The 27,657-nt window shown below is 45.6% G+C and overlaps 2 protein-coding genes across 4 annotated transcripts; one reads left to right on the forward strand and one right to left on the reverse strand.

The window, feature by feature from the left end:
- Positions 1-13: 13 nt before the first annotated feature.
- Positions 14-5,072, forward strand: LOC119457661 (uncharacterized). Of its 2 annotated transcripts, none has more exons than XM_037719296.2 (3): positions 14-282; positions 915-1,043; positions 4,079-5,072. In XM_037719296.2, the coding sequence occupies exons 1-3, from the start codon at positions 205-207 to the stop codon at positions 4,193-4,195; spliced, it is 324 nt and encodes a 107-aa protein (XP_037575224.1). In that variant the 5' UTR covers positions 14-204; the 3' UTR covers positions 4,196-5,072. The 2 variants fall into 2 exon arrangements, with proteins under 2 accessions (XP_037575224.1, XP_037575225.1); XM_037719297.2 differs by having other exon boundaries at positions 18-249.
- LOC119457658 (coiled-coil domain-containing protein 85C-like) lies at positions 4,298-27,612 on the reverse strand. Of its 2 annotated transcripts, none has more exons than XM_037719290.2 (9): positions 27,524-27,612; positions 22,633-22,933; positions 21,539-21,790; positions 20,310-20,652; positions 18,982-19,061; positions 16,310-16,480; positions 15,063-15,113; positions 14,036-14,137; positions 4,298-12,353 (listed from the first exon to the last, which is right to left on the reverse strand). In XM_037719290.2, the coding sequence occupies exons 2-9, from the start codon at positions 22,882-22,884 to the stop codon at positions 12,318-12,320; spliced, it is 1,287 nt and encodes a 428-aa protein (XP_037575218.1). In that variant the 5' UTR covers positions 22,885-22,933; positions 27,524-27,612; the 3' UTR covers positions 4,298-12,317. The 2 variants fall into 2 exon arrangements, with proteins under 2 accessions (XP_037575218.1, XP_037575220.1); XM_037719292.2 differs by lacking the exon at positions 27,524-27,612 and adding an exon at positions 26,730-27,116.
- Positions 27,613-27,657: the final 45 nt, after the last annotated feature.

Raw genomic sequence — 27,657 nt, forward strand, 5'->3', positions numbered from 1 at the left:
CCGCAGCCTCCGCAGCCATAACCAGCCAGCGCTTGATGCTTTCTGAAACCGTCTGAAAGTTGTTGCGGAGGGCGGGGTTTTGTCTGGTCTGCGTGCTAGAAAGTTTAACTCAATTTAACCCAGTGTAGCGAGTCAAACTCATCTTTTCTATTCGCGGTCGACGTCGCATCTTTTGCTCAGGACGAGCGTAGCACATCGCACGTTATGGGTTCGCCGTTACTAAGAGACGGTGGCGATTTGCTTCAGCAAGTAAGCGCTGACAATCTTGAGTTGCTAGAACAGGTCAGACAGCGAGTACATTTTTTCCCTCCTCTCAGCCTGCTTGAGCATCCCAGCAACGGAGCATTGCATGGGAGTCCATCGGCACCAGAGATTATTGTTACGGCACTGCTGCTCCCGTTGCATTGGTGTCCTTCGTTTTCGTTTCTTTATTGCCTTGTCCTGTGATTTTAGTTCCTTATTAGCGTTATTTTTTTGTCGTCGTTCCGTCTAGACGTAGCCAGAAGCACGTCTACGTCTAGAACGCTCGAGCGCTGCGCTATAAGCCATAGAATCGGATGTTCAAGGTACCTGAACTTATTACTGTGCGGTCTACATGACTTGTTAGCTTCCGCTCTTCACAAGCATCTTGTCTGAAACCGGTCCGGCAATTCATAATTATAGGTCTATTTGCATTGCAGCGCGCCGCTTCAGCGCTCTAGATGTGTAGACGGCCGTACTGCACCTCTGCATGCTATTGTAGAGAGAATGTCCGGTGCTACTGTTCGGGTAGTATGTCTGTAGTGTGATGTTCGGTGACGACGTCTGCTACGTAGGAAGCTTTTTGTGTATTTTTTTCTGGCAGATGCTTGATGCGGGCGCCCGTGCATCTCATATAAAAGCTCACCTTTATGATGTTCACACTTTCTCTTCAGATTGGCTTGTTTTTGTCCCTGGAGAAAGTAGAACACGCGGATAAGTTCTACAAAACGGTAGTTGGTGCGAGACTCCTGCAACACCTCTGGAAGAAGCTCACCAGGGAAGAGGAGATTGAAGAACACAGGGTAATATGGTCTATATATATTTGAGGTGTGTGTGCAGAATGCACTGATCTGAGCCCAGTGCAAAAATATGACACAACAGACAAAAGAATTCTGCATATACGAATCTCCATGCACAAATCATGTTAACCGTGGGCAAATTTGCCCACTTCATGGCCTTCGTGGTAGTGACCACTCACAATAATACTGCAGTCAGACGGGCAACGTTGTGTGATCGCACCCTGCCACAGTCTTTCGTAGCTCGCTGCTAAACGTGAAATAACTGTCATTTAGAATTGATGGCAGTGTCGATTAGTATATCAGCCAGCACATTGCGGCATCACACGGTGCACTTTCAATTGCGATCAAGCCCGATTGGGATCGAGTTCCTCAATTGCAGTTGCCTTCTCTGCACAGACTGGAGAAGGGAGCCAATGGCATTCAAGAAATTCGATCGTGATTGTAAGTGCCTATGCGGCACTGGTAATGTTTCCCATTTTAGACATTTGCAAAATAGAATTAGAACAATCAATCGTCACGAGCGAACACAAAATTGCATGGCATCCAACACCTGAGTGACACACTATGCGTTTGGAAGTGCTAATTGTCTCGAAGTATCGGTGCCTAATAAAAACGAGATGCCTTTCATTGGTAGAAGAAAGCCGACAGTTTCCATAAGCATGGATATTTATAACATCTGAAATAACAAAATTGTGGTTTTAGAGTTGTGCCAATACTGCATTGAGTATTATTTTATTTTTGAAGCACTACTATCGGGGCTACGCAATTGGATGCAGCAAAGCAAGGTCCGGCTGAGAAGGCACTTCTATTGATGCTTCTCGAACCCGGCTGAAATGTCGAAATTGGTCAGAATTGCCCCAGGTGATCAGGATTAGTCTGTAATCCTCCACAATGAGATCGTATTTTTCACATGTGGAACTCTATAATTAATTTTTGTTTTCGTGAATTAGAAGCCAGCTACACGGAGCATCTTTCTTGGGTTTTGTAGGGCTACAAATGCAAAAGATAGTACTGAGCAGGCTCTCTCGTATATGGCTACTGCCTCATAACCCTTCAATAAGAAAAGCATGCAGATCCAATGCACTGTTAGAATCCAAATTGATGCTGTGGTATAGAAGTGATAGCTGGTGATACACGTATGGACTTATTGCCTGTGGCTGTCGGCTCTCCGTGTTCCGAGGACGAAGCCGATGTACGGTACTTGTTGAGGACAGAATGCTTGCGGGAGGTGTATGTGCACTGCACGAACCACTACAACGCATATCTAAATACATTTAAGGCTTGTATACCTCTTGTCACAGTGGCAAATAACCATCCTGAACGATTGATCAATGATGGACACATAGAGGCCAGGTAGACCAAATATAAGAAGAGCAAAGAAACCACTGTATATCATGGTTTGGCATTCCATTAAGAGTTCTGTGCACTTTAGAGGTTCCCATGAGGCGACATTACATATACACATTTTATGTCACAACTGTTTGATTACGCAAACCATGTGTGCACTCAGGGGCACCACTTTGTTGGTCACCATTTCATCATCATCATCAGCCTATTTATGTCCACTGCAGGACGAAGGCCTCTCCCTGTGATCTCCCATTATCCCTGTCTTGCGCTAGCCGATTCCAACTTGCACCTGCAAATTTCCTAACTTCCATCACCCCACCTAGTTTTCTGCTGTCCTCAACTGCGCTTCCCTTCTCTTGGTATCCATTCTGTAACTCTAATGGTCCACTGGTTATCCATCCTACACATTACATGGCCTGCCCAGCTCCATTTCTTCCGCTTAATGTCAACTAGAATATCGGCTATCCCCATTTGTTCTCTGATTCACACCCGTCTCTTAACGTTAGGCCTCACATTTTTTCCCCCGTCGCTCTTTGTGCGGTCCTTTACTTGTTCTCGAGCTTCTTTGTTAACCTCTTTTAAAGTTTCTGCCCCATATGCTAGCACCGGTAGAATGCAATGATTGTACACTTTTCTTTTCAACGACAGTGGTAAGCTCCCAGTCAGGATTTGGCAATGCCTGCCGTATGCATTCTTCTGTAAATTTCTTTGTTATGATCAGGGTCCCCTGTGAGTGACCTAGATAAACGTACTCCTTTACAGACTCTAGAGGCTGACTGGCAAACCTGAATTCTTGTACCCTTTCTAGGCTATTGAACATTATGTTCGTCTTCTGTATATTAATCTTCAACCCCGCTCTTACACTTTCTCGGTTAAGGTCCTCAATAATTTGCTGTAATTCGTCCCCATTATTGCTGAATAGGACAATGTCATCTGCAAACCGAAGGTTGCTGGGGTATTCGCTCTTGATCCTCACTCCTAAGCCTTCCCAGTCTAAGAGCTTGAATACTTCTAAGCATGCACTGAATAGCATTGGAGAGATTGTGTATCCTTGCCTGGGACCCCTTTTTTGAATGGTACCTTCTACTTGTGGAGAACCGAAGTTGCTGTGCAATCCTTGTAGATATTTGCCAAGATATTCGCGTATGCCTCCTGTACTCCTTGATTACGCAATGCCTCTATGACTGCTGGTATCTCTACTGACTCAAATGCTTTTTCTTAATCTATGAAAGCCATATAGAGAGGTTTATTGTACTCTGCAAATTTCTCTATTACCTGATTTATGACATGGATATGATCCATCGTCACCATTTATGGCTATATAATTAATTGGTTCAATACTGGAGTTTTGTCAGCCGGAACCACGACATGATTATGAAGTCCCGCTTTGTGGAGACTCTAGATTTTTACCACCTGGGGTGCCTTAATGCAAACGCAATGGACCTGATGCGAGCGTTTTTGCATTCTGCCCTCAATGGAATGCGGCCGCCACGTCCGGAATCAAACCCGCGACCTCGAGCTCAGCAGTGCAATGTCATAGCCACTCGGCTATTGTGGTGGGTAGGGCTATACTGTCTATAGCTGTCTATTGAGTGAGAAATGCAATTTGTGTACTTAATGCCATTACACCCTAAGGGGGTTTAGGCAGAAAAAGCGTTGACTGAAAAAACCCTTTCAATCCTTTTATGCAGAACGAAGCTCTGCTTGCCATAGCGGAATATGTCAAGAAAAACCCGAGGGCCACAGAAGAACAAATCCTTAAAGAGGTACAGACCCAGATAGATGCTTTCGTTCAGAAGATCCAGTAACCCACCTGAAGGGCTGCTTTTCCACTGTGATTCCCATACTGCCACTTGCTCGCTGTCGCGAGTCGTGCAGTCAACTTGGGCACAAACAAAACACACGCAGGATGTGAAATGATTGCATAGCTTTTATTCTCCGTGCTCCAAAACCATCACGACACACAGACCTTTGCATACGTGATTTGATTCAGCGTAAGATCCTGAACTCTTCTCAAAAGTTAGCTGCAGATTTCTCAAGTGGACGACAGTTTCTTGCCGTTCCACATTAAGAGTCAAAGAATACTTTGCTAGGCTTTTCTTTCATGATATTCAGACAGCAAAGAAAAGGCAAGTTACAAGAAAATACTGTAAAGCTGTAATGTAATTTGTCACTGAAGCATAAAGAGGCTTAAGCCAAATTTGGCAAAACTTTTTTTTTTAATTGGCCATTGCTGTGTCATCAGCGGCTGTCACCTAGATGCTAATTCTCTTGTAAGAGAAATTTGAAGTTTTGCAAATGGCACAGGTTGTGTATTTCAAATAGCTTTCTGGGGAAAAAAAATTTAATCTGCAGCTTACTTTATAAGGCACTGTCCTTGTTACGTATACAACTGTTTGTACATGTTATCTTCGTGATGCCGTTCTTAAGTATAGTATCTATCTCGAAATGATTAAAAAGAAAAAAAAAAAGCACTGGAACAACCTTTTAAACTCTGTGGCACTACCGTAACATGCAACAAAAAATACACGCTCATCTGTTGTAAGGCACGAGTGTTCTTTATATGTGGCACATGTGTGATTGTTTGTTGTATGAATGTATATGAAGAAAGAAATATATAGGAATACTACTTGCTCGAACGTGTATGTACATGTTCCGGTGACAATTCTGTTCAGTAATAAATTTCAGCGAAGGAAAAAAACACTGCGCGCACATTTTCAGTCCCTTCACTGGTTGTCAACATCGAACACACCACAGAACGGAGCTTTTTCCTTAGCTTTTCTCAGCAGTTCAACATGTGATCCGGTTGGTAACGAACCTCTTCGAAAAATGCTAGGTTTTAATTTTTAAGGTTGTACGAACCCTTCTGGCAGGGATAAATTACCAGAACGATTTGTGTCGGCAAAATCTGGCTCTGCATTTCCAAAGTTGTGGGGCCAATCGTTCCTCTCTCATCTTGATCTATGTTGTCATCTCATTTACAAAAGCGTTGGTCTCTAAGGCAATGGTGCATTAATTAATCGAACTTAATTGACTTGATTCTTGTTTCTATTCTCTAGCGAGGCGTCATCGTTCCTTCGAGTGTGCTCTCGAGATCACTTTGCACGCACACGCAGACACGTTTACACTTAAAGCCTCTCTAATGATTATTGCAGCTTTGCTAGAAAGCCAACTTAACATTTTTCAAGAGGGTCTGTCACCATCAAACTTTTCTCCTACAAAGCCTATTACGATACGTAGACACTCAGCTTCTGTCTTAGACCATCACTGCTCTGGGACACCAGGAAGAAGCTGGTACCGAACTAGTGTAAAAACTGCACAGTGGAGTTTGTTGCCATACAGCTGCTATTGCCTATAAAACTTTTTACAACTCTCGATGATACAAGGGTACAAATATGTTCTTAGCACTTGTAAGCACTGCTGCGTTCGTGGAATTGTGTGTCCTGATGGGAAATTGATACACTGTAGTCCAGAAATTGCAGTATTCACCAGTTATTTGAATGCTTTGAGGCCACTTATGGTCACAATGCTAAGAAAGGCCCTCCAGAATTTTCCACCACATAAAAGAAAACACATTTTTTTAGTTCTCTTGAACCGTGCATACACAAACAGTGCAGCAGTTGACGGGCTTGATTAGAAGCCCACCCCCAATTCCCATGTTGCCTCTTGCATTACATGTCCCCGCCTACACCACTGCCCCTAACCGTTTGCTCTTGTAAGCTTTGACAGAAAACCAATAAACATCCCTTTATCCTCGTCTCTGTAGATTTAAGTTGCCGGTCAGTAAGCCGACAATGCACACTTCGTAGTCGATGAACACTAGTTCACCGAGTTTGTCAACTTCACAGTTGTCTACACAAAGCATTTAGGACAACTCTGAAGACATACATTCGCTCATCTTCTCGTTCCGTGTTCATCGACGCCAAGTGGCCTCATTATCACGCTTCCCTGCTTCTCGAAGAAGAGCGGTCTACTCTTCTTAGTAAACAGTTGCCTACCCCGCACCCTAGTACCACATTATCCTACTTTTATCAGCCTTGCAATCAGCGTACATTCACATGTGCGAATGTCTAACAAGGCAAAAGAAATAAAAAAGTCGACAACCCATCAACTGCTGCACTGTGTAAAAAAAAAAAAAAAAAAAGTCTAGGTCCCTTCCTTTTGTTGCTACAAGAAGGAATGCCACTCGCCATCGGCTCGAAAAAGAGACTGTGCTTGTCAACACAGGGCCGAGACGATGCATGTCCAGCTGAGAATCGTACAGGCTCTTCCTTCTAATGGCACTCGCGAGCGTCTTAAGGCCCTCTTCTGGTTAAAAAACAAACACGATCAGTCGCCGCTACGAGACAACACAACACCTTCTCGAAAGAACAACTACAAATACCCTGGCTGTTTTCTTTCTACTACCTTCCAAACATAAGCCTATAGAAGAGTTCACAACCTATATATTTACACAGGATTCGAGTGGGGCACAAAACGCCCAGAAAGGCAAGGCACTTTTCGGCAACCGATAAAAAACAAAGTGGGCAATAGAATCCCTAGAACCTTTGTTGCTGTCTCACAGGGATAATAAAAAAGAACGTAACGCACAAAAAGATTGCCGCGCTCCAACTTTGGCCAGCAACGGCACATCTGGTCAGCTGTGATAGCAAAATCTAACGAGTTCATCACATCAAATCATGAGAGATCTTTCGTTTTTACAGGTGATAACACAAACATAAAAGGGAAAAATTCCGGATAATACTTTTACAATCAGATGCTGCTATGCAGCTGAAGTTTCCAGGGATATGCTTACATGCTTTGGGCAAATGTTATTGCATTTTCATGCCATTTATATTTACAATAAAATTAATTTTGGTACACGTCATAGGTAACGAAGCCAAACCCGCTTACATAAAAAAATGCGATTCATGGAAGTGTGATGTGTTCAGAAATGTTATGTATAATACTTTTCACATCAGATGATGATACAGCCTGAAATTTCCATGAATAGGCCTACATGATTTGGGTGAATGTTACTGCATTTTTATGCCATTCATTTATAATAAAATTCGTTTTGGTACATGTCATAGAGAATATGGCAAACCCGCTTACAACAAAGCATGTGATTATAGTAAAAATTTGTTCAATTTGTCCGGTGTCTTAAACATATTCTGAACAGTGTACATTAGATTTTTGATCACGATCACAAGTTCATTATAAACATTCATCAAAACAAATACAATAGAAAAATGACATGGAATGGAATTGAAATGGAATGAAATTAAGTGGAAAAATTAAAAAGTATGACTTCTTTAAATGCAGGATTTGGATGGCATCATGCATGAATACAATTAAGAAATTCCAAGGAACAGCTCTATGTAAAGATCATAAGGGGAACAATGTTTTCACACACAGGCTCTGTGATTGACTAAAATTGAAATTTCACAAACAAGTTTAACATTTCAGCAGCCATTCTTTAGCCTGCAGTCATAATAGCTCACCAGTCAGCGAAGTATCACACGTGAATGCGTGAAATGAATTTGAAAGGATAATTAGGCTACGCATGAAAATAGCTGTGCTATTGTAAAAATAGGAAGGCTGCCAATTAATTCTGACTACCCGAGGCTTCCTAATGTCCACGCAATCTAAGCAAACAAGTGTCTTTTCAATGTTCCCCCACTTTCTATTGCTGGTAAAGACCATGCTCAAACTCTCAAATACTACAATACCAACAGTAGGGAAGCAGGAGCTTTCCTGTTTCTGGCAGCGAGTTATCAAAAGAGGTTGATACATACAACACACAGTTCAAATATAAGCAATGAATTTGGGACTTAACATCAGGAATGTTCAGGTTGTTCAATGTACGACACGACTCGCCGCATTGAAGTTTGTTGTAACCGGGTTTTGCCTTATTCAACTAGACTGATAAGTTTTCTTCAACTGTTTCTACATGAAAGATGAATCCTAAACAGTGATATTGTTCGAAAATATAATACTATTAAAAGCGATGTGATGGCGCAGTCTACAGGACAGCTCAGAAACAATCCTAAAGAACTTCAAGCACAAGCTGAAATGCTACTGCACTATCATAAGAGTAGAATGAAATGCACTTCAGTCCTCGTCAGAAAACATCCCGACATAGTGGCTAATGCTTTTCATAACGTGTTTACGAAGCGCGAGAAAATTTGGTGAAGAATAACAAGGTGCAGAGGTGTAAATAGGAGAAAAATATATTCAGAGATTGCTTGCGTTTTGATTCTTCCAACTACTGCTTCGAGCAGCACACTCTCAAAAAGAGAGCACGACCTACAAGAACACGGTACTTGCATGGTGATAGAGGATCGGATGTGCCTGAGGTCACAAGGATCAATATCTTAGGTAAACGAAATAAACAACAAAAGGAAAGACGGCACAATAGATAATGAATAAGATCAACGAAGGATATCTCTATGAATGCACTCACCACTGTCATTTTGGATGGTCATGGCTGTTGTGGTATTGCTTGTGCAGAATTATGTTAATCGCGAGCATTTGTGATGACAAGGACGGAAGGATGGCAAAGTTATGGAAATTGTGGCCGAGGGGGAATGCAAGATTGCAGCTTGATTCAAGCATGGATGAGAGAACTGTAGCACTCTGTTTCATACTTGGCAGGCAAAGCCGCGGTAATTCCGCAAGTAGTGCAGTTACAAGACGTCCGGCTCCGTGCGTTCTGCAGTACACTGATTATTGATCTGCGATGCTTTCTTCAGAATAACTACTTCATATGTTACAATTGCAATGTATCGACATATGATCATGTCAGATCGCATATTATTTGTGCGCCAATGCGCTTCCAGTATGCAATGTACTACAGTATAGACCACTTATAACGTAACCGCTTATAGTGCAGGACCGGATATAGTGCGATCTTTTCAGACTCCCGTTAATTTTCCCATAGCACTCCATGTATACACGTATCGCTTATAGTGCAGCTGCCTGGGAGTACGGAAGTCAGCGGAGACAGCGAACGCTCCCCTCAAATGGGCGCCTCAAGGAGTGCTCGAGGAAGAAAGAGACGAAGTGGAGGAGAAGGGCACGTGGTGCGAACGAACAGCCAGTGAGGCTGAAACCAGAATCTTGAGTGCGAGTCGTGAAAAATCACAGCGTGCATAGCGAGCGAGGGCCACGAAACTGCCAACGCCGGCCAACGCTCGCTTCGCGATAACGGCAGTCAACGAAACTTAAGGGAGCGGGCGGCACCGGCACGGCACAGCGAAGGGCGCACGCGGAGACCGTGGAATGTGAGGGAGGAGACAGCAGGGAAGCGGATTTCGCCTCGGCAACTCCGCCGCTTTGGCTCCCCTCACCCTCCCTCGTAGCTCCCTCACTTTCGACTGTCACCGTGCGCGCCCGCCGCCGTGCAGGCGCCGCCGCTTCAGCCGGCCCGGCGCCAGCTCCCCGAAGTTTCGTTTTCTGCCGTTATCAGGAAGCGGGCGTTTGCCGGCGTGGGCAGTTTCGTTGGCCGGCCTGGGACAGCGCCGCTGCTTCCCTCTGCTACAGTGGCTACCTCTGCGCCGTAGCCGCAGCGTGCAAGGTCAACACGTGACCAGAAAATAGAGGAAGCATAAAGGAGAAAGAAGGGTTCACAGCCATTTTCTACGCGTGGCTATGGTAGCGTGGCTGAGACGTCGGCACTTACACGCATGTTCCGGCGCAACGCAGAATCGGCGACCTTGCCATTTGAGAGGGGGAAATTTCCGCCGCGTTTGTTTTTTCTTTGTTTTTCTTTTTTTTCGTTGTTCGCGCGCGACATTGAGGGGTTTCTCCTAAGCTTTTACTCTATGGCTGTGCCAAAGCAATGCCGGTCGGAGGCGCCGCCGCGTGATTTGGTTGGAAATAACGAGATTCGACTGTAAATTGAATGTAAACGTTCTAGCCGCATTCCTCGCCTGTCGCATACGCGTGGCGGCTCGGTGCACATGTTTTACATATGTGCGGGCCTTGAAAATTGTTGCTTTGGTCATAGTGCGGTACCGCTTATAGTGCGGATATTCGCAACTCCGGCGACTTACGTTATAAGCGGTCTACACTGTACCTTCTGGACGCAAGTGGTGCGCCGGGGTCGCTGGTTGCAGAAATGTGTCTCTCCTCTCGATTGCTGCCAAACAGTTTCAAATCAGAAATTCCTATCATGCAATAATCACGACATACCGTATTTATTCAATATATAAGGTGCTCACGCTTATAAGGCAAGGGTGCAGTTGGGGCACCTTAGAAAGAGAACTTATGTACACTAATATAATAAGGTGATATAGAATAGCCTACGGATTACTCAGAGTTGGTGGAGACTGCTCAAAACACCGAGCAATCAGGATAATCGGTGTGGGCTAAACGCGCAGAAATACGGTACTGCCTCACCTGCCAAGGTTTATTAGTTGATACGATTTGCATTGCCATCTAAAATCTAAATTTGGGATGTAACCGAGTCTATCATGCTCGCATATAAGGCGGGGGGGGTGCGAGCGCAAGGTTAACAACTCTGGGGAAAAAAACAACTTTGGCTTACATTAGAATAAGTACGGCATTTTGCAGCCTAAATGTACGAGACAATATAACATCGAATCACATGGCATGTACATATACCATTCATTCATGAGTAATATACTATTTTGGGGTCACGAATGCATGCAGTGACACAACTCTTTCTAGACTTCATAGAATTGCCTGCTATGCATGAAACAGAATATACACTGGCAAGACTGAAAGACTGAAGTTGGTGGCAAGATAGGGGGGCGGGGTTTGGAATGATGATGAAGAAGGTCCTAAACTGAAGGGCATGAACAAGGGTGAGGAATGTGTAAATTAGAGAGCTGTCACGTGCACTATGTTAGGGTGGTGAAACACGCAGAACCAACTCTCGAATTCCGCAAAGGAAATGTGTTTTCCACTGGACTGATCTAGAGGAAGGTGTGTTCAGAAACACAGGTTCACTGTGTTTCCAAAACGTGTTTTGGAAACATATAGAAAATGCGTTGGAAAGACACTGCAGAAAGCGTAATTGGAAACACATTTCAAGTATTTACACATCCCATGTACATTTTGGGAACACTAGAAATGTGTTTCTGAAATGCATGTTTTGGAAACACTGCAAAATACACTGCAGTCTAATATGTTCAACACATTTTTGAAACACATAGAATGTGTGTTTCCAAACACAAAAAAAGGTGTGCAGCACTTGTGTGTCAGTCTATTGTGTGTTCTTGCAGCAAAACCGATTTCAAAACTCCAAATATTGGCACTGTGCTAACAGTTCTAGATTGTGCGTCATCGAATAGATGACAGCGATACGCACTTGACGGGCCAATGGACGATAGAGGTAGCAGTCCAGCAAATTGGGATGCTACTGATGGCAGTTTTGTAGAAGACTGTCAATGGCCTTAATTAAAACATAATGCACATGAGGTCATCACATATACAGACAAACCTCGATATAACGAAGTTGTACTTGCAGCGCAAAACTTCCTTATATCGGGAATTTCGTTATATTGAGGTTTTGTTAATTCAATAGAACTAAGATGGGGAAATAAAAATAGTTCGTTACATCGCGAATTTCGTTAAATCGAGGTTCTTATATCGAAGTTTGACCGTATAAAAGCCACCCCATATCGGCAATGGGACATGCCCATCCCCATCAAAGAAAAGCTCTTATGACAAACCTGCCAAGTTTGCAAACAAAAACTTTCACAATGGAAGTTCACAGATGCTCAACGATTGAAAGAAAAAAAAAAAAGACACTGTAGCACGCTGCAGTGACAGGAACCAGCACGGGCACACAAGGCACTGGTCTGACATTCCGTAAAAAATGTCCAGCTCAAACCACAGTGATTAAAAACTCGCCAAAATCGGATGCCCGGCAAGAAGTTGTCGCCTTCTTCAGCATGCCTTGACGACACTGTCGCAGCTGCATCATACTGGCCCATCTTCAAGTTTCCGCCAGACAACCTATGTAAAAACAAGAAAGGTCGAATGTTAGATTAGTATTCAGCCAGGGTATCTAGTGAATCACTCTTTTCTAGGGAGGGGCGAACAGTGAACTCAGGTTAAAATTGAATTTAAGCGAATAGTAATACTGGCCGAATAAATTCTAATAGCAGATTTTAAATACGTAGTACAACTCTTGTATACTTATATATCAGTGAAAAAAAGAAAAAAAACCTGCCGTAGCAGTTCTATAAGGCTGGTGCAATTATCAATTTTTTGTTCAAAGTGAATAGCTGTGGTGTTGCATAAAATTTTGACCTAAAGAGCCAGCAAGTTGACAAGTAAAAAAATAAGGGCAGGTGGGGGTGCATTCACTTGCGAAGATGGAAGCAGTTTTACTCGCAGGAAACAGTTTATTTTCAGGGCTATTATTCAGATACTTTTATGGTAAAATGCAAGTTCAACCGTTTTTTTTTTTTTTTGCAATGCCAGCAGTATGGCCAGAACGAAGGTAAATTTACTTAGACATTTACTCATTGTTGTAGCTAAGTAGTATACTTGAATAGCGTGATGGTTGAGGCTGCGGGCATTTTCTGTTGGCCCATCATGAGCCTCAATGTGTGTCGCGCGATTTCAGGATTCCACGAAGTGCAGATGTCAAACGTGACTGACTGCGCCAACTGTGCGGCGCCAGTAGTTTAGGTGGTGGTGTGCTAATTCAGCTCGGTTGCGCTAATTCAGACGAACTTAAAGGCATGTTCACTGCTGTTTAGAGCTGGTAGTCCGAGAACACACGTGACACTTCTACGGCCCTCAGTCTATCCTGCGAGTGGTATCATCTGTGGGGGTACTCCCCAACCCGTAGCGCGTGCAATCGCAGCTACGTAGGGTTCGGGCGAAATAAAGCAACTGAGCGCGTCAACTCAACAATGTTTATTGCTGCGCGCAATAAGGCACACTTGCAGAGGGAAGTCCACTCTGTATAATAAGTAATAAATAGGCTTGCCTCGTTGCGTGTGATAGTCACGCAAGCGAGGTCACTCACGGGTTACAGCAGGTAAAATTCGTTCCGGCAGGTTAGAGGTAGGGACGCCAGAGAGAGCCGGTCTCCCCCGGTGGCGTTCTTTTATCTCTTTTCATCTTTCGTGAGGAGAATCGCCTCCTTGCCCGTCGGATCCCTTCCCTTTTCCCGCGAGGGTACGCGCGTCGCAAGAGGCGAGCGAGAGCTGGGAGAGGACGAAGTGCCTCTCCCGTGTCTGTACCGGCTCCCGATGCGTCCGCAACGTGCACATGCGACGCTGGAAGTACGCGGGAGAAGACAGGTGCGTGTGCTTCCCACAAATCTTTGCGATCACTGATGAGCCACTCGACGAGCAGCACACTTCTCGCAGCGGTTTCCGCTCCGCACCATGCAGGCGAGCGGTGAATTTTTGTGACAGAAACACTGCCTGGGCTGTTATGACTTATCAGCGTGATTCTTTGCCAGGTGTTGGAGACTGAAGTTGCGTTGTTCGCCAAGAAACACATCACCACCGAAGGTGAGAATATGGGGGGGCAATCTTAACAGCGCCATTTTCCTACATCGTGCGCGACTGATGCCCGAAAAATCGAGCGAGACGGAGTGAGACGCCATACAGAATTCGAACCTTTACGGTAGCTACCACAAAAGTTAAAACGGCACTCTCAGCATGCCGGATACTTACATTGCACATTTCGCGTACAAGTGCCTTCTCTCCTTCGGCAAGCTCTTCGTACTCCAGCTCACTGTCCAAAGCCTTGTCGAGTTGCTCGTGCACCTCGAGGACCTGCATTTTCCGTTAGTAAAAATGAAAAATGTGCCTCAAATTTCCAGCCACATAACTTTATTAGCAAGAGCAAATGTGCAGCGGTGAGTTAATTGATTATACAATTATACGGAAAGAAGAATTGCCTTGCATTTCACACTGGAATACTAACTAGTACAGAATAGACCACTTATAACCTAAGTCGCCGGAGTTGCGAATTTCCGTACTATATAACCAAAACATTTTTTTAAAGGTTCTGCATGCGCAAAGCATGTAGACCAAGCAGCCGCATGTGTCCGGGAATTGAAGCATACGACGGGACACATGACCACACTTGCGCTGGTGAGGTGGTTCCTTCACTTTCCAAGTGCCATACAGCCACCGCGAAGCATTTATTTCGTTGACTCTGCACCAAACAGCAACTTAGGCTGCAGAGTCCCAAAGAGACGGTGCTGGTTAGGCCTAGCCGGTGGGAGTGTTGGGGCATACTGTTGTGGGAAGCTCGCTGCTGATATATGTTCGTACCTGTAGGCGAATACACGAAGAGCTGGCGCGAGATGACGCGCACAGGCTGCCCTGACGGCAGTGCGCGTGAAGCAGGGTTCACGGGCGATTGGCAGGCAACTGCCCTGAATGTGTATAGCAAAAGTTTGTAAAAGGCGACGAAGTGGCACAGGGTGCATATGCCAAGAGTTTAAAAGGACTGGGTGGCTTTGGAATGAGAGAAGCACACGTGCAACCGTGGACCTAATGGTTAGAGCAGCTGGCTGCTGTGCTCAACGGCGCAGATTCAGTTCCCACATCGGTCACACATTATTTTTCTTAAAGCGAGCTGAGACAGGGACCTACCTACCTACCTACTCCAACGTGCCAAGAATGAGGCAAAGAACGCTTCACACTAAAAAAAAAACAAATAAAAGGTGGTTCGCAGGTAGGATTTGCTCACCTTCATAGCGTGTACCACTGCCTCCGGCCTTGCCACACCCACATATGGTTCCTGGAAACAACAAGCTCAAGATCAAGTCGCCTGCAGCACTGAATGCAAGAGGTCATAAGCACACTTGCATAGTGATGCTCATTACTGTTATCCAGATGATATGTGGTGTTTTATGGCGCAAGAGCCAGTAATGGCCAAAGAGCGCCAACTACTGTTATCTTACTACAGACAGCTACATTACCACACGTTACCCTTTAGCGGGGACCTTGCATCACTCGACCATTTTGTCCATTCCTCAAACCCTGAAGTAGCAAAGTTGTACTTGCAGCAAAATACTTGGCTAGAAAATTGTACAAAATGAAGGGATCTGAGGGGCTACATTGTTTTGTTCATTACAGCCATATGCAAAAAACAGATGATGCCTGAGAAAGCATAGGGGATATTAACTGTTACATTTAATTGAAATGTAGAAATGATATGCAAAACATTGGAGGACGCTTAAGCTTCGCCTTTAAGAGTGGAACGCGATAGCATTCCAAGATCCCCGACTGCTTCGCAGGCTTCCCAGCAACCACAGTTTTCTTTTTTTTTTCTCCACCTTCGCCTTCACGCGCCTTGGCTACACGGAATCAAGCGCAATCTGGATGGTGTTGTTGCAAGGAACCGAGCGGGCCGCGCCACTTTATGAATGGTAAAAACGCTGGAAAAGGGACTTGTGTTTGAGTTTTCTCGTATATTCAAATTACAATCTGACGCTTTCATGTCTGTAGGTTGTGTTTTAAGTTGTACTTAAGATTCTACTGATGCATTTTACTTTGAGAAATTCAATTAGTTCAGTATCGCCCAGTATTTGGCACTTGAAGGAGGCAATGTTGCTATTCAACCCTTGTACATTTAAAGTGAGACGTATCCCACGCAATACATCACATTATGCACGGTCCTATATCAACTGTAGCAGTTTACCATGTCATATTGCCACACAAACTGATTTTAAAAATTTCCGCAACCCTCTGCTTACTGTTGTAACATCCTAATCTTGCAAGTTTTTGTGTTTTTTACTTTCTTTTTCTCTCAAATTGGTTTGTGTTGGTCGGCATTGTTCGCACTTGTTTTTTCTGCTTGCATAGATTCTGCTTTTTATATTTGCTTTCTTTTGAAACTAGGTTATTTTCACTACTGCCCCCCCCCCCTCCCTTGTGTAATATACCCTCAGATGAGGGCCTTTAAGGGTACCATAAATAACTAAATGTACTAACCGTGTTATCTGAGGTATCTTTGCCGGTGCCGTGTGACACGGGTGGTGGCAGAATGTGACCAGTGTCTTCAGGTTTCCGATATTGAGGAGCACGTGGAATTCCACTTTGGTACTTTTTCTCGAGCCCTCCCTGCGGCTGCTGTGGTGGCTTATGCGTAACTTCCTCATGAGGCTGCATTACATGTGGTGAGAAAAAGAAAAAAAAAAGCTAAATAATGTAACTTGAACAAGCTAAAGTCATCCTATTCTATTCTATGTTCACTGCAGAACGGGGACCTCTCCCAGCAAGCTCCAATTGTAGTAGACTGATGAGCCCAATGAGGCAGAACTTTTTAGATAGGAGGAACAATGAACATTCGGTTGGTTTCTCATTGACCCGATGCGAAAAAAAAGAAACTGCTTAATACAAACAACATTGCTGTCCCCTCTCACACTTCATACAACCATTCTGAATTTGAAACATTTATTTATTGAACTGGGCACGCGACTCAGACACTCCCGCACCCGCCAGTGACGTCTGCTACTTGCTCAGCAGAACGCTCAGATCAGTAGACTTGGAGAAACCGACTCTGCTAGCTACACGAGAAGCAAGTGGTATTTCTGTGGACACGAACTTCAGTCGAACCCACTTATAACAATACTGGTTTTAGCAATATATCGGTTATAACAATAAGAAGCTGCTGCACCGTCAATTTTTGTATGTTTTCTATGGTGAAATAACCCGCTTACTACAATGCCCCATGCCGCATTAACGGTTATAACGATGAAGTCTAGCCACTAGGTGTCCATGCCGAAAGGTAATGGAAGGCAATAACCTTGAAAAGAAAAAAGGAAAAGAGAAATTCAAGCTGCTGCACGCCGCCACGCAGTTTTCCAGTCTTGTCCGCATTGCCAGCCTTGCACGCCTTCGTCCCGTCGCTCTTCCACCCCGCCGAACACGAATGGGCTGCGCCCATAGCTTTATGCTGCGGTCACCCTCCGAAATACAAATGGACCGCGCCAACTGCGCTGATGGGGCTGACAGTGCTGGGCGCTGCTCCCAGATAGCTTGCTGGCCGGCTGGCCCGTCATATTTCGCAGTTTAGCCAACAGTTTAAGGCCCTCGTGCTCGTCACCTGTTGGCTGCATCGAAGTCGTTCCTGGCCAGTGGTTTCTCAGCCTCGTTTGACTCGACGCCGAAACGGAAGATGGCCGATCTGTCCGCTGATCACTGGCAATGCACGACGTTGCCGGTGAAACGAAAGTGCACTGCTTCTAACCGATGAGGCGTCCGTCGCGAACATGCTTGCAACGAATAACGACATCGACGACTGGCGGCGATGACACGGTAGGACAGGCTGCCTCAACATTGTGCTCACAGGAAGCCCTGCAGATGATTCAGTCCCTCCAGGGCTTCATTCTTGCGAGGGACCTTCACTACGTGGAGCACGTGGATGCCTTGGAGAAGGATGTCGACAAGCTTCGATAAAGCAAGCCAAGCTGACGGACATGGGGTTTTCTCGTGCAAGCCAGTGAGAAGTACATGGCGAGTCGCCCCAGCATTTCTTCCGGATTGCTCAAGCTGAGAGGCTGTCGTGGCGACCTTCTCGCATTTTTTAAAAGGCACCTTTTGAGGCCACCAAACCGATGCCTCGGCCGAGCTCGCATGTCACTTCGCCACCCGTGACCCTGCTTTGCAGTTGTTATAGCAGTGCCATTCTTGAACGCCGACAGCTGCGGCTTGTTACACGCGATGGGAGCGCGCAGGAGGCAGACTTAAAGTGAGTCGACACAATCAGCGGCCAGATGGAGGAAGGTGGTGCGGAGGGACAGTGGCCTCCCCACCATTATGGTTTTTTCACAACAGCTCTGCCATCCCCCTATTTTGATTTTTTTTTTCGTGCAACCCAGTTACAACAATTATCGGTTATAACAATGGAATTTTCATGGCACTTGAATATTGTTATAAGTGGGTTCAACTGTATGCCAGCGTCAATGTTAATGCGGAAACCTGCAAGGCTGACGCTATAGAAACAATTATTAGAGGAGTCTTCAAGATGCCTCTGCAAGTGGATAATGATGGTGACTATATTGCCCAGGAGTCACAAGAACCAGTGGTGATCACACATGTCGCAGTTAATATCACCCTGAATACTGTGGTAAACTTTTTTAACAACCTGAAGGCACTCAAGGATTTTTGAGCATGCTAGGTGATACAGTGCACAAGCATTCAGAGTGCTGTGGGCAACAGTAGCTCAAACAAGCATGCATAACAAGCTGCTGTATGTAGCAGCTGTTAGGTGGCTGTTTCGTCCTTTTGATGAAGGAACATAAACAATCTGACTGAATCTGACCAAAGTAGGTAATACTCTGTAACATGCAAATACAATAAATGTCTCTTTACATGCGCCTTCACATTTTAGTGCTGTTTTATTTAGGTATTATTTTGTGTCGTGGATATTTGGGTGTACCAGGAACACTGGCTTAACACATCTACTGGCACTTCTGCTTCTAAATACGGCAATACTGGACTAATTTCCACATTAGTTACTCTTTCAATCTGCATACAGTAAACAAAAGTGTTCCATAAAAATGCTAGCAGATCAAATTGAATAAAAAGTTAAAGGTAACATGAAATGGTCAAACTGCATGTGGCTGCATACTGCGGAAGGAAAAAAACAAAAGGCCACTTACAATGTCCTTTACGATGCCCTTTTCGGCTTCCAGAATCTCAATGCGTTTCTCCAAATTCCGGATATACCGCAAGACTTGCTCTGCCAAGAAAGAAATGTCAAGGTTATTGGTCGATACTTCAGAGCACGAGCAATGCTTATATACAGCCATATTTTGGCATCTCAGACACAATTGTTGCCCAGCAAGGAGTGAATTAATTAATTAATCAATGTTTTATTCAGTCAAGACATTAGTGCAGCTTAGTTGAACACTTTATTCAAACTATTATCATGACTTCAAGTCATGCTGAACGGTGTGCACTCTGTGGAGGGACTGAAATACAGTTTGTGTTATGAAGATATATGTACTAGAACGAAAGCACGAATTAGTGTTGATGGAAGAATGTCATTGGGGCAGTTCCTTCCATTCTGTCAAATGGGAAAGTCTGATAGTGGGCCAGTTCGTGCACTAATGTTATAAAGCATGCCTGAAAGAGAACATACAGACATAAAACAAAGTGCTTTGTGTAGTACGTGATGCAAGTATTGTTGTACAATCTTGAATCTGCTTGAGAACCAGCGATTGCTCTTGACTATAAAATGAAGCACGTGCACATATTTGACAGACCTGAGCAGTGAGATTAGATTCAATGATCGATGGTTACGCTTGCCGCTGTCTGTGTCGCCGAAACATTTTTTTTTCCCTTTCTAGTCAGGAGTTTGTCCAATACGGAAGTTAGATTATTTTTTAAGGGCCCCTCACCAGGCCCCAATGCAAATTTTAGTTATACACTGGAAGTTTTAAAACACCCTCTAAAGATAGTTTTACTGAAATAATTTTTCAATTCGGTTTATCTCAGAGTAGATAGAAGAAATTGAAGCCCAGTTACCATACCACCAGGAGGCGAGTGCAACAGCCAATGGAGATGCTCTCTCCCTGTACCTCAAGTAGCGCCCTACGAGTGACCTTCCTCCCATACCGGAGCCGTGGGGCCGTGTCACATTCACGTGATGAGCCCCACCTCCGTTTTGCTTTCTCCCTTCTTTTCCCTTTTAGCTGCACGGCACATTCCTGGTGGCAGCATTACATGTTCCTTATTGGACGCTTTACCAAAGTCACGTGGACTGCACTTTACGTCACGGCAATTGGTTCGACATACCAGCTGCTTATGTGGGCACGCAGCGCTGTGAAATTTTGCAGACACGATCATCAGCGCATAAAGTGTTTGCTGCGCTTGTCTATTTAAAATGGCCAAACCTGGTGAAGGGCCCTTTAATCATTCTTACCGGCAGCGTTTCTGCCATTTCAATGTCGTTACACCGCGACGAGGTGTCGAGAAATGCTCTCACCATTGATGACGGTTCTATGCCGATGGATCGCCTCTTTGATGGCAGGCGTTCTCATGGGCGGCTGGCTCCGGCTGGGCAGCCGGCTTCCGTTTGGCACAACGGAGGGCGGTCGAACATGGCCGTTCGCCGTGCCATTGGGTATGCCACTGGAAGGCACAGGGGGCAACGATGGCAAGGGTCGTGGAGGTGGGGAAGAAGGCAAAGGGGAAGGAAGCTCGTCCTGAGTGGTGATGGTCGAGGACGAGCTGCCATCACCATCGTCACGTCGACCCTCGGGCAGAACGCCACCACAGTTTGTGCAGAGCGTCTGCGACCGCTCTTGATCCAGGTAGAGGCAGAGTTCCTAGAGGGGGTAATAGATATTGATGAACCTTGTCAGCTTGCGAAAAAGTTAAGCAGAAACCTGCCACTTTTGTAATGCCAAGCTCTCTAGCTTGGATATACGAGTTTCCCTTATACAGCCGACGCTCGTTACAACGAACCGTAATAATCCAGCTAGAAATGTCCATTATAACCGAAGTCCATTCTATCCAAATTAGGGCCACGGTATGTTGTGAAATGACGAAACTTCACATATACCGCTGTCTATCGCGAACACGATTGCAAGAACGATGAAAGCATCAAAATTAAAATAAATAATACATAAACGCAGTAATCGTACAGGTACGCGGCATGGCACTTTGCTCTCCGTCGTTTTCAGGATGCTGGTTACCGAAAAACGGCAGTTTCCTGCGCATGATTAACGGCTGGCACAACAGCGGGGAGCCAGCCGGCTAGCTCCCTACCGTGCCGGCCACCCGGCATAAATCTGTCGCCGCCACCATTGACACAAACATCGGCTTCAGTTTTACACAAATTACAGTGATTGGTGGAATAAACCAGTATCTTAATTCTATCCTTCGTGACAAGTGACGACCACTCTCAAACCCGTAGCACAAACAGAAGCTGTGGTACGAGGCAAGTTCAACTCGGAGTTCAACTCGCCTGGTTGCTGTCGCACTGCCTGCGTGATGACGAGAGCCCATCATGCCCTTTGCGGTATGGCAGCCTATCTTCATTTTTGTGTGAACTGATGCGGCAAAAATACAGCATTATCAAAACGATGCATTTTGAGATCGTCAGCGGTTTCGTTAGCATCAATGACCTCGCACGACCAAGTTGTTCGTTCAACACACGGAGCACGCCCGTCTGGATGCGCCCTACAACTTCAACTGGACGTTGTGACTGACCTTCAACTGGATGTTGTCGCGGATCAGGTCCTGCTGCCGTGCGTCAAGGCCCCGCAGCTTGCCCTGGTAGGCAGCCACCTCCTGGCGCATGACGGATGCTGTGTAGCGACCGAAGCGCTGCCATTCGCGTGCCAGCTTGCGCCCCTTCTGCCGGTCGTCGTCCAGAAAACAGCAGAGGTCGCGCAGTTCCTGGCTGTCGCGCTGCAGCCGCTCGTTCACCTCACGCAACTGCCGGATCTCCATCAGGTGCACCTGGGACGAAAGGCGACATGCAAGATGAAATGCTTAAAAAAAAAAATACTGCCCAGACACTAGACAATGCTTGCACAATAAGACCTGAACCCGCCATTGTTTAAGAACTAGACTCCACTTTTGAGCGACCATATTTTGGAGAAAAATGTTCACTAAGCGTCACGTACATTGTTGCAGGCGTGGCTTCTGAGATTGTAGTTGCAACCTGTTGCAATATCAGAGGGCATGCTCACATTCTGGTTAATTTATGCAAGCCACTACTGATAGCACTAGTTGCTGTCCAACCGACAATTGCACTGCCATCGTCACTGTGTCCTACCAAATTGCGATCATGATCATGCAGTAGGTTAAGCTGCATCGTGCTTTTAGGTGCAGTGAGAGGGCATTACTGCAAGAAGTGTGCACGTGGATTTTGAACGCATGGCATGCGGTTTCGTTTGAAACTGTCATAGAGACCTTCAAGGTGATGAAGATGAGAATCTCAAACAGTAACAGAAAGCACAGCGGACAACCACAGCTTTGGGAGAGTGCCAATGAGGTGAGCTTAGGAAACGACGAGGACTGAATAAATGTCTTCATAGTCAGCTGCTAATGGTTATGTTATTCTGCATAGCTATTTGAGTGCAGTTTGTGGGTTTTTCACAGTCGCCCCATGAACACCATTGCAGAACTTCTCTTAACAGCTTTGCTGTAAAAAAACATTAGTTGCCAGTGAAGTGCTTGCCCCGCTTCATTTTCGTGTCCAGCATTCTCACCTTTGTTGTTGAATTTTAAAGAAACTTCAACATGAACATCAATCAACTAGCCCGAATCACCATTTTGTCCCACGTGTCTTCGCTCACCTGCATGCGGCGGTTGACATCCTGCATCATCGCACCATGGTCGTACATGAGCTTGAGGTTCTCCGCTTCGACCTTCTGCAGCCAGCGGAGGATCTCCTGGGGCGGTTTGCGCAGCAGCTCCTCGTTGCTGGGTCGTCCCCTAGGTGTCGCCACCGCAGCCATGCCTTGTGGTGGCTCTGGGCCGCCTGCAGGCTTGGCCGCTGCCGGTGGCTTGTCCCAACCGTCCGGACCCTTGGCTGTGTTCCGGATCATTCATGGTCTGGGGCTGACGACAGGGTGGTTAGTTACCAGCCGCAGCTTGCTGCAAGGGTAGACAGGAAAGAAGGCTCACAATCAGCACGGACTAGCATGCTTCTTTGCCGAACACGGCAGCGCTAAGCGCGAGGTAGTCAAAATTTTAAAAAAAATTATAAATAAATGAAGAAATAAACATCTCATGCTCCTCTCTGGCCTTTGCCAGTTTCTTCTTCACACATCATGATGCCAGCAGGGTTGTGCGCATGATGTCACCGAGCTAAAAGCTGTCAATTTATCAGTCGGCAATGAACAAGAGAACTAACGTGACGAGAGCTGGCTGTGTGTTCTGAGAAGAACATGGGGCTCGCCACTTGTGTGCCACTGATCCTTCCGTGAAACTTCCATTCAGTCGGCATCGCGTGGCGGGCGTTCAGTGACTAACAGCGGAGGGGCCTTTCTTCTGGCGTTTACATGACCTGTAGCTTTTTCTGCACTACGTGGAGTTGATGACAGTACACACTAAGGAGGGTAGTGAAACAAGACGCATTGTTCATTGTGGACTGGTACACAGTTGACACTAGATTACAAACTTCTGGGCTCAGAGTTGCTTAGGAGCCCTTTAAAAAGCTGACACCATAATTGTTACTCTTTTTTGTTTAAGGAAATGGAGGTCTAGTCCCTCTAAACCTGGGAAGTATCAGAGTGTCCTAAATAATTTGCCAGAATATTTGTTTTTACAAATGAGATTTGGTTTCAGTAGACAGGTGTGGATGTGTCACGGTGTCATGACAGCCTGGCTCACTCTATTCATGCATCAACTGCAGCCACTACAAGCAAACGTAGCCAGAACAAACACGTGCAGCACTCTTAACTTTTTGTGAGCAATTTCATCATACCTAGCTTTATTAATATGGAACATAAGCACATTTTGCTCCTTATCACAACATCATGGTAATGGTGATGACCACCACAACCACATCTAGCACTTGAAGACCAAGTTTACGTGTCGCATAGAAATTGCTTATAAGTGTTTCCCAATCTTTGTACTTGCCGAGTGCCATCTTTTTAGGTGTGACGAGCACGTGATACAGTTTTCGCAAATTTGAAAGTGTGTAAGTACTTCTTTAAAAGGTACTTAAAGACAAAGTTAAATTAGATTGCAAGATTACATTTCTGTCGTACACCAAACAGGTCAGTCTTCATGAATGGGGGCTTTTAGCGTGAAAGGAGCTAGATGCAAAATACGACAAGTGGCACCACCTCCTTAATATTCTCAAACCAGCTCACTACAGCACCATAGATTTTGCAAGCATCTCTGTTTATGAATAAGAAACATTAGTTGCATTCACAATAAGCAAATGCTTAACCTGGCAAGTTTATAGAGCTTCCTGGGCATGAAAGCGGCCAAAAGATGTGAAAATAACGAAATTCGCAATGTCGTACTGACCTCACTCACAGTTTGGTGTCAAAACTAAATACTGAAAATTCAGCCTTCATTCCCGCAAAAAAGAGAGAGAGAGAAAGAAAGAACGAAAGAAGGAAAGAAGATTTCTACCAAGGAAACGCAAGAGTTTTGAAATAATACTTAATCAGTCTAGCTGATTCTACATCACTGTTTATTGTCTTAACACCACACCTGCGACCACATCTTTGATCACTTGCAGGGAGACCATTATCAGTAAATATTGAATGGCTAAACCAGTGGAAGTGGATTTGATGAAAAGAGTGGTGGCTGATGCACATACGATGAACATCTCTTCCATGTCGTGTAATTCTCAACTGTGCTGACATGACACCTATCACTCCACAAAAGTGTACGCAGAATGTTGAGTGACGCAAAAGTAAATGTATCCCCTAAAGTGAGTGATTGGGAATATAGCCACCTAGGCCATTAAGGGGGGCCCTGAAGCACTTTTTGAACGTACGACAATGTTGCCAATCTGTCGCAGAGGCTGCTGTGAACATGTGACCCAAATATTACTGCACGGGAAATTTACAATCTCCTGTCAAACACTGTAAAAAATTGTTTGCTCTCGCTTCCGCGATGTTGTCATGCAGCGTCACCGAAAGCAGCTGGACCCACCAACGCTGTTGGCTGATTTCATGATTGCGAGAGCATTCTCAGTAATACATAATTGCCAATATTGAGTTAAATGAAAAGTATACATGTCTGCGATCTCAAGAGATAGAACGATAATTTTATTTTTGCACTGTGCATAGCTGCGTCTGCTGCGTGTGGCCTCCGAGATGGCAGCAGTGTGCTGCGTTGCAAAGTCTACCAGCGGCCACCACAAGGCGCCGTGACGAGCCCTTTCGTCGCCGCGACACTCAACTTTTGGCTGGGGCTTAGCCCTATCAGCTTCTCTGCTGTGTAGCTTGCCACGCACTAGCGCAGACAAAAAGAGGGAGAAAGCCGGGTATCGGTGCGATAACTCCACTTAGTTGAAGGAGTCGAAAACTTTTGCGGCACGAGATTCCCGAGACATCCTTCTATGATTAGTTAGAAAAGTGTTTCAGGGTCCCTTTAAGGTATTGCACAGTGGAGGGCTCCAGATTGACTTTAGCCACACATGTTCTTTAACATGCACCGATATTTATTAGTACACAGGAGTTTTGAACATAGTTTCTGTAGCTGAGTGTTGAAATGAACCATGTCTTTTGCAGTGGAAGGGTATAGCCCTAGTGCCACTATGTTAAGTCAGCTTAACTGATTGAGATTAAACTCTTCTTCTTTCTCGGGTTTTACGTGCCAAAACCAGTTCTGATTATGAGGCATGCCGTAGTGGAGGGCTCTGGATTAATGTTTACCACCTGGGGTTCTTTAACGTGCACTGCAATGCAAGCACATGGGCGTTCTTGCATTTCGCCTCCATCGAAATGCTGGTCGCCGCGGCTGGGATTCGATCCCGCGACCTCGTGCTCAGCAGTGCAAAGCCTTGGCTAACTGAGCGACCACGGCGGGTCAGATTAAACGCAGTCAATGATTGGACGTCTCAAATGGTCCGGCTCAGCATATGTGCACAAACGAATCTTTCAGCCGCTCGCACTGTCACTCACTTCTCTTGGAGGTCTGTACACTGAAATCAAACTAATTCATTTAACTGAGTTGAACAGTCAGCGGCCATCTATCTGTTCAGTACCTCTACAAGTCACCAAACACCAGCTGCTACCAAATGGGAACGGGCTGCTGGCACAGTTCAGCTTGTCAGTTATTTTTTCACAAGGGCATCACAATGTTAATGGCTTTGAAGTAGCGACAATCACCTGACATTATGCTGCTTGGAACAAGGTAATAGCACAGTGGCAACACAAACAATAGTTGAGCAGTGCTCAGTGTGAACATGATCAAACAACAAACTGTTCAGATCAGAAATTGCATTGCTAACATCGCCAGCTAAAGCTTGCGCTTCCATTCATTCATATGTGCTGGTACCAGAATTTCTGCTCATTTACGAAAGAAGTTGACAAATCAAGGGTTTTATATGTGAAGTGACTTCTTGAACTATAGTTGCTGGCAATTTCATTCAGTGTTTCCGAATGCAAAGCGCACCGTCACTGATGATTTAGCATACAGTTACCGGTAGCACCTTCCGCTAAGTGCGCATGCGCAGTGGGCGCAGTATAACTCATGCTAAAATACTGAAGTTGGTAAAAACGTAGTCTCCCGAGCACCACAGGCGGCATAAGCCTGGCATGCAGCCAATCCAGTCGATTCCATGCGAGACTCATCGGGAAAGCACAGAAATCTCATCAGTTTCTCTACAGCACTTTCAACACGTGCAAGTGTTCCTGACGTCACAAACGCTGCATGCGCGCGAGTAGCGAGCCTGTCATATCGGCGAGACAAATTCCGTACAAACCTCAGAGCAGCCGTCTCAACGTAACGCCAGCAAAAAAAACGAGAGATGCACTGAGGTCGCGTACGACGCGTCGAACGGCACGGGTCACCTCGGTTCAGGTTCGCGACGAACGCGTACTCGTGTACTACGCACTTGTGGCACCGCCGCCGGCTTTTTGCGTAATTGCACCCTGGAAGTCGTGTCGCTTTTATTTCGCACTTATTTCTTTTTTTTTTTTTATCTCCGCACCTCGGTTGCGGTCGGCGACAACACACTCTTCTTCAAAACCTAGTGTACCACAGCTGCCAAATCCAAATAGGTCAGGGAGACCGGGAGCGTGCGAAACCAGCGGCGCGTCGTCGTACGTGTTTCAAATAGTAACGATCAACAAATCAAAGCAAAAAGCGATCACGCACGCTTGCCCGCCCGCCCTCCCGCTCGCTTCGACGAACTCGGTTGCGGCGGGGTTATGCCCCGCAAGTAACTTTTGACACAGCGTTCAGCGCGGCCTCCACAGGACACCCTGCCCGCAACGCGGACGGCTCGCGACAACGAAATATTTGGCACAGATCGTAATAAAATGCGACGCTCATACAGCAGCACGTGCTCCGATATCGCTTCGCAAAAGGCGACGCAACAGGTACTACTACGCGAGCGCGAAAAAGCCTAGCAGTGCGCGCCAAGCGAACTTTCAACCACTGCAACAACGTGTCACGACATCGAAAAGACCGTTAATTCGAGCACGATCGCGCTGCCAGCGATTACAGAAGCGTGCACGGACGGTCAACGGCGATCGACAGCTCCACGTGACTTACGTGTCTCCAAAGTGTCGCGCGGTTGCGTGAGGTTTTCGATCCGATTCGTGTATTTACATACGGTCAACATGGCAACGAAAAGTAAACAACGAAAACGAAGGTATGCGGCTGTTCTATCTGGCGTGCAGCATCGC

This window comes from Dermacentor silvarum, chromosome 7 (assembly GCF_013339745.2).
Source record: "Dermacentor silvarum isolate Dsil-2018 chromosome 7, BIME_Dsil_1.4, whole genome shotgun sequence".
In the NCBI taxonomy this organism is placed as follows: Eukaryota; Metazoa; Arthropoda; class Arachnida; order Ixodida; family Ixodidae; genus Dermacentor; species Dermacentor silvarum.